This window comes from Alligator sinensis, unplaced genomic scaffold (assembly GCF_000455745.1).
Source record: "Alligator sinensis unplaced genomic scaffold, ASM45574v1 scaffold989_2, whole genome shotgun sequence".
Lineage (NCBI taxonomy): Eukaryota > Metazoa > Chordata > Crocodylia > Alligatoridae > Alligator > Alligator sinensis.
The window spans coordinates 1,489,338-1,496,578 of NW_005842162.1; the positions used below are offsets into that span (position 1 = coordinate 1,489,338).

Here is a 7,241-nt window from a genome sequence, read left to right on the forward strand (position 1 = left end):
TGATTCAATCTCTCCCATTATTCAATGTTTTTCATAGTTTAGAGGTGATTTAGGATATTTCCTCACATATCCTACACTCATTTCTCCTCAAAATTGGGGTGCATGTGCAAAGCATGAAAGCTGATTTTCTGACTGGGATTTTCTGGCATCACTATTCAGGCAGCTGAGGAAGTCATTTGAATTAATGTCTCACTGTTCTTCTCTCAACAAGCATTAAAAATTGTCTCTCCATTTTAATAGTCTTGGGGCACATCTACACGTCACCATATGGTGATGTTGCTATGGCACTGTACACTAACTGCCTGTACTGTACCATGCACACAGCGCACAGTTAGTTTTTGCTGCTATTTTGCCATAGCAGTTTGGTAAAATGGGGAAGAACACTGCTATAGCGAAGTAGCTGCTGATCACGTGTAGATTCACGTGCTCGCTATGTCACCGTAGTATGCCATGCAGCAATGTAACACATCACTACGGCGATGTAGACACATCCTTGGAGTTTCACTAGTCAAACTAACCTTTCTTAGGCAAGTTTGCTGTCTACTAGCTGTTCCTGGTCTCTCTTTCCTCCTATTTCACATCCCTGGAGACTTCAGCTTTTTCAAAATCATAGCTCCACACAAGAAGGCCAGTCTTCAGCCACAGCTAGAGTTTCAGCTTTAGTTAAGCAGGAAAGGGTGGCTAAATCATCTAAAGATTAGGCTATGCCCTGCTTTATGCAGCCATAATCTGAAAGAATCTTTTCTCTTCTTCATTCTGCCTTTCAAAAATAAGGTATGTATTATATTCTGGGTCATGTTATACGCAAGAAAACACAGAAATAGCTTTTAAAGTCAGAAAAGACATTGAGAAATTAGCCTGTTTAGCCTTATTTTGTAATCAAGTTGCCTCTTTCATCTTGGTTTGACAAATACCTTCAGAGAGAGAATGTACCAGATGCTGAAGGACTCCTCAGTCTAGCAAAGAAAGGTATAAAAGACCATTCACTGGAACCTGAAGTCAGTCAACTAAAATGTTGTGCTCCATTCATAATTTGAACAGTGAGCACAATTAACTATTGGAACAGGCTGACCAAAAAAAAGTTGCCGTTTTTCCAGCTCTTAATATCTTCAAATCCAGAGGAGCTGCCTTTTGGAAAGATTTGCTTTAGCTAACCAAAGGTTATTGGAATCAGTCTGGGATTAAACAGGGTGAAATGTAATGGTCTATACCAGTGGTTGGCAAGGTTTTCTGGCAATGAGCCATAATGTCCCAGGTGGGCCAGTGCTAGGACCTACCTGCTGCTTTTCAGCTCAGCCACAGTTCAGCACAGGCAAAGCTCCTGGCTGTGGAGTGCTGCAGAAGCCACCCAGCTCTATGAGCCAAATCCAGCCTGTGAACCATAGGTAGCCAATGAACCCCTGGCCTATGCTGTACAGGAGGGTTGGATTTGATGATCCCAGGTCTCTCAGTGGAAGTCATTTTTATCCAGCCCTCAAAACCATGCCAAGGACAAACATTGAGAGCAGCAGCTGAGGGCACTTCCAAGGTGACCTCGCCACCACCTCTGAGTGGGTAAGCAGGGCTGTGCTACTCAGCAAGGTCTCTGGAACACTGCAGAAGTGGTAAAGTCATGCTTGGCGCTACCCCTTTCCTTACCAGTGAGAGGTTAATGCACACCCCTTTGCATGGTCCAGCATACCCATTAATCCACATCACCTACTAATCCATCCACTACCCATTCTCATTAGGCACACTTTGCCAATCTGTGTATCATCCAAACACTTAACTTCTGAATAAATATATTCAGTAGAATTGCGTCTTGAATCTACCAAATGTCACTAGAAACATCCTTATTCAGGGCTGATTTAGCCAGTTCTTAATCCATTTCATGTGAACTTTACTTTGTATAGTGCTAATTGTAGTGCTTCTGATTTGAATTACACAAGGGAAAGTATTTACTTTTCATACTGTACACTGCCAAGTCTAATCATGAGGCTAAAAGAAGGCATACAAATAATGTTGGGGAAATTGGAGCTCTGCTAAGGAAATATTTAAATATCTTGTTACACAAAAAAGAAACACTTGAGTGATCATTTACCTTCAGCAATACAAAGGAAACACAACAAAATAGGTTATTTTAAATCTTATGTAATTTTTTCCTCTACTAGTTAGCTAAGCCTAGTGCAAACATTTACCTACATGTTTTTATGAATTCAATATGCTGATCATATCAAAACAATATTGCAAATTCAGCAACCGAAATCTCCAGGGGAATGGATGGGAAGTAGACCGTATAAGGGGTGACATCACTTCTAAAAATACAACTGACTTGCACAAGGGCAAATAAAAAGGCGCCTTTTCTTCCCCGGAAGCCTCAGACAAATTTTGAAGCTGAAATTGATAAGAACAACTGATCTGTTTCAGTCAGAATGAGACCCCCTACTGCTATTCTGCTGCTAGCTCTGCTGGTGATCTGCCACTCTGTGAATGCTGGTGAGTACTGGTACTTTGAGCAGGTGACTTCTCGTTTGGTGAATGGTAAACATTGCAATAAGCCCAATTACCAAACCTTCAGAGTGTGATACAGGGACTTGGGCACTAACCTAGAAGACGTGGGCTTTCTTCCCAACTCTGCATTACTAACGTACTCTGTGCCCTGGATCAAGCTGCTCCACCTTTGTGGTGTAAGTTCTGGGGCAGAGGGGCACAGAGAGTCCGTGCAGATGCCCCACTGAACAACAGGATCCTTGATCTAGGTTGAGGATTCTGTGCTCTATTTTAATACATGCTATTCCCTGTTTCAGAGGAATTTAGATGTCCAAATGTAAATTCAAAAGTACCTATCTGCACCTTGAGGCACCTAAATATCTCTAAAAATCTGGCCCTTTTTCTGCAATCTCACATCAGCAAGTGAGATTTGTTATATGGAGTAAAGTACTGTGCTGCAGGAGCAAATAGAGCACAAGTCGACTGTTTGTGCCTCAATTTCCTAAATGTAAAATAGAGAGAAGTAGCTAGCTGTTGTAGTCTGAAGTTGGGCAGAAGGCAGGGTAGAGGTGTACTTTATAAACTAACTGAATCAGAGAGGCATACATTTTTCTGAGCCACAGTTCACTTAATCAGATTTGATTAAATGAGCTGATTAAGATTCAGATTTGGCTGACAAAAGCCTATGCCTCTCTGGTTCAGTTAGTCAATATATACTATATATACCTACTTGCAGGGACCTAGGAGCATTTGCTCATTACGCTTGATAAAGTACGCTGACATGCTCTGGTGGAAGGGGCTAGGCATATACAAAATATAATACTCAACTTTTTTTATTTCCTAGTGCCTAAAAATCCATTAATAAGTGTAGTTGAAAGCAGATTCCTGTGTTCTTGTAAATAAATCTCAGATATTTAGTCAGCCAAAATCTCTGAATTTATATCCAACTTGATCATTTTTTTCTCTTCACAGGCATCTTGGAAACCAACACACGCCTCGCATGCAAATGTATAATGATAAGGTCGCAATACATACATCCAAAAGTTTACCAAAGTGTGGAGATCTTTCCTCCAGGGAGTGCCTGCCGGCGTACAGAAGTTATGTAAGTGGTGTGAATTGCTTTTAACACAGTATAAAACAGTTGCAGGTGAAAGGAAGAACTTCCCCCTCAGAGCAGCATCCATCACACAAATGTTACCACCACTGTCTTCCACTTCCCTTTATGAGACTGAAACCCTCTAAAATAGTTTGTCTAAGCAGTCAGTAGGACCGCTTTCTGTAACAATTCTGAATGATTTCCTCAGTTACTATTTGCCTGGTTATAACAAGGTAATGTTTCTCTGACCCAAGCTGTGAGCATGATGAGACAGACAATGTAGAAGGTCTTTAATATAAATAAGTCTGTTGTAACACCATTAGTTCTTCTGCAGCTCCAGAGACGTTCTGCCTTTATGGTAGCAATTCTATTAGAACCAGCACAAATGGTCAAACTTCTGGGGCTTTAAATGCAGACAGTCTTCCAACCTGACCCATTAGCCTCTATAAACACAATGGGCCAAACTCTGTAACAGCAGGAGATTATTCTTTACTAACTGATCAGCTTTTAAGAGTTGGCCCACTTCTGTTCTCCCCTGTTTTTTGTGACCCTTATTTCAAAATGTTGAAAGCTACATATTACCATCTTCCTTTTTTTTAAGAGAGGTTTTTCCACTTACTGTTAGATTAGGAATGAAAGGAGAGTAAATATATAAATGCTATTATGCATACACACACACACACACGTACATATATGTTCATGTGTATATTATGTGGGTATGTATATTATTATTCTCTAGTTTCTTCTATATGTACAGACAGAACACACTTAATTATCCTCTGCCTTTTGTGGACAGAAATACTGCACTTCCTGGCATTTTATTGATAAGTTATATATTGTGAATATCTATCTATTTTAGCAGTCTCTGCCCCATCCTCTCTTTAAATATTATTTGGCTTGTTATGAGATATTTGTATACATACAAAAAGTGACCAGTAGTAGTATTTAATACTCAAGATCACAGAATTTACTTTTATTCTTACGAGGAAGGAATAAGTTAATGAGACTCTTTGGGTTTGTCTTCTCCTGAAACAGAGGTCTTCTTAAAAGTGAACTTTTTTGCATTTTTCCCATTTTTATTTTCAATTATTTTGCACTTCTTGGTTTTGGACCTGGACCAAATGTATCACCAAAAATTGCTTATTTACATAGGTTGAAAACACTATAAGAGCAAAGCCTAGATGTTTTCTGTGACAGCTTGACTTAGCTGGCTTCTTATCCCCATTTTGAGATCAGAGAGCTATGGATTAACTCTTTAAGTAGGGAAGGAAATGAATGCCTAGCATGTTGTTCAAGTTTTAGTTTTGTGAAAACTAAAAATAGGTATTCAGGACCCACCTTATCTGAGCCAAAGCTTGGCTGCTGGGAACAGGAAAGAGAATTCCCTCTCAAGTCCTTGTTTTCTATAGAAGCATCTTCTCACTTGAGAAGTTTTGGATGCTCTGGTCACATTGGAGCAGTAGAGTCTCTTCTTACAGATTGCAAGTGTGCTAAATCCCCCTCAGCCAAGCAAAATAAGCCCTACTGCTTTGAAATAACAGTCACACAAATATTTTGATTACAGAGCTGTTGGTGTGTTAATCCAACCCTACTTTTAGACCCCAGCATGTACATCTACAGAAGTAAAATGTCTCAGACTGTAGAACCAGAGCTGTTAAAAACTGGATTCTAATGATCACATGTAGCATGTGCTGAATCCAAATTTTATTCTTGGAACAGTGAAAATTGCGTGATATCAGGAAGTAGTACCTTTGTCCCTGCTACCCCATACGCTCAACTAATAGAAATTCTGTCCCATAGTTGCATGTTTGAAGAATAACTGGCTGCTAGTACATTAAGTTGGAGACAGTACAGTGTTAACAAAAGCATAAACTCTGATTGATTTTTCAGAATCACACTTAAAAACGGGAATAAAGTATGTGTGGATCCTGAGATACGTTGGGTAAAGAAAACACTGAAGGCACTTTTTGAAGCGTAAGTTTCTTTCAATATGGTCCTACCTTGCAGTCTTGAATTTCATAAGAATTCAGTGGCACCAGTTGCTTATCTAAGAACACCATATAGGATTAAAGCTGGGGCTTTTCATTTGAACCATCACAGCTAAGAGAATTGATCTGATCTGGCTATGTGAAGGCCTACCATGTAAATTAGTATTTACTCTTTCATGAGAACAGAGGTTCTAGTTTTGGTTATATATCCCTTTTATTCTAACCCTCTATTTCAACATGTTCAGACTTCCCCAGAAGTCCAGTGGTCCATACCACCTGGTTTCAGCCAGGAAAAGAATTTTTCTAGAAAGTTTGGGCAAAATTCAGCTGCCCACTTTTGAATCATAGAAAATTCCCCACTTAATAGTAATGAAGTTGACTGTAACCAACTACTGGTGCTTCTCACACAGCTCAAGCAACTGAAATCCCCAAGGTCTGGTGTTCTGGTTGATTTCTCTTTAGGTATTTCTATGGTCCCCATCAACAAGGGATGTGTGGCACAAGAATATTAGCTAATTATCCTCACTAATCTCTGTAAGGCTATAAACAGACTTTGTCCTTGGAGCAGGGTCAGCTGTGCCAGGATGTGTCCTGACACAGCTGATCTGTTTCACTGAGTGACATCAATGTTATCTGTTGTGTTGCCATGCCCAGACTCAGAACAATATGTATACCCAGGAAACCCCCACTTAGGGGACTCCCCAGGCATACCTCTGTAAGCAGGGAAATCCAGGCAGTCACTCCCAAGCCTTCAGGGGCCAAATCTGGCAGGGAAATTCCCAGCACAAATGGGCAGGTGCTCCTAGTGCTGGAGGGGCCTGATCCTAAGGCAGCTGGAGAGCTCAGGCAGCTCCAGGCTACCTGCATTCTCCCGCCATAAAGCAAACAGATGTCCACTTCAAAAAAAGGGTACATATTTTCACCACCTGCTATCATGGCCACAATTTTGAGTATGTGTGATGCAACAAGGTGCATGGATGGCTGTTTGCTTGGGCTTTGTGCTTCCTTGAAAAAATTATGGCTACAGAAAGGCAACATCTGTTTGGTGCCTCAATCTCACAAGTATATCCTTCTCTTACCAAATGGGTTAATAATATTCCCTTCCCTTAAGCTCCAAAGGAGATGCTGAGCACTCAGTTGTGTCACCTAGAGAATAAGCCCCCCCTACCCATTCCTGCTCCATGTTTCCATCCACAAACCCCAGTGAGGTGATGAGGACACTCTAAGGTTGCCCCAAACTGCTGCTCTTGGGCACATGCCAGAAACCCAGGTCTTTAGCCTATGTCTTGGGGCATACCTATGTTATCCTCAGCACTTTATTGGCACATTCAGAGTTGGAATTGGTAGGTGGGGACTTGCTCCCTTGGCACCATGATCTCCATGCAGCAATTAAGACCATGCTTAATAGGGATGGATTTAGGCCCTAACCTGAAAAACCAACTTGAGCATGTTCGTTGACAATTGACATAAGCAAGGAGGTAGCAGAACCAGGACCTGGGCCTGGATCTGTTGAATCCCAGCTCACTGCATTAACCACAAAATCATTTTCTTTCTGCACAAAGGACTGGGGCTTTTTTATTTTATATGCTGAAAAGCTTGTTAACACGGGTGAAATCAGGACAGCTTGTAAAATGTCTACTAATTGTTCTTGGGTTGGTGATTATATACGCTTTTTAGTTCACTGATGT

The 7,241-nt window shown here is 40.8% G+C and overlaps 1 protein-coding gene across 1 annotated transcript in view; it reads left to right on the plus strand.

Annotated features, from left to right (window-relative positions):
* The first annotated feature begins 2,352 nt into the window (after nt 1–2,352).
* The window catches only part of LOC102368700 (interleukin-8-like), a 6,196-nt gene continuing 1,307 nt past the window's right edge, over nt 2,353–7,241 (plus strand). The window contains exons 1-3 of the mRNA XM_006025720.3: nt 2,353–2,475; nt 3,442–3,571; nt 5,456–5,539. Coding sequence (XP_006025782.1) covers nt 2,412–2,475; nt 3,442–3,571; nt 5,456–5,539 — 278 coding nt within the window. The 5' untranslated portion in view covers nt 2,353–2,411. The remainder of the gene's footprint in view (nt 2,476–3,441; nt 3,572–5,455; nt 5,540–7,241) is intronic.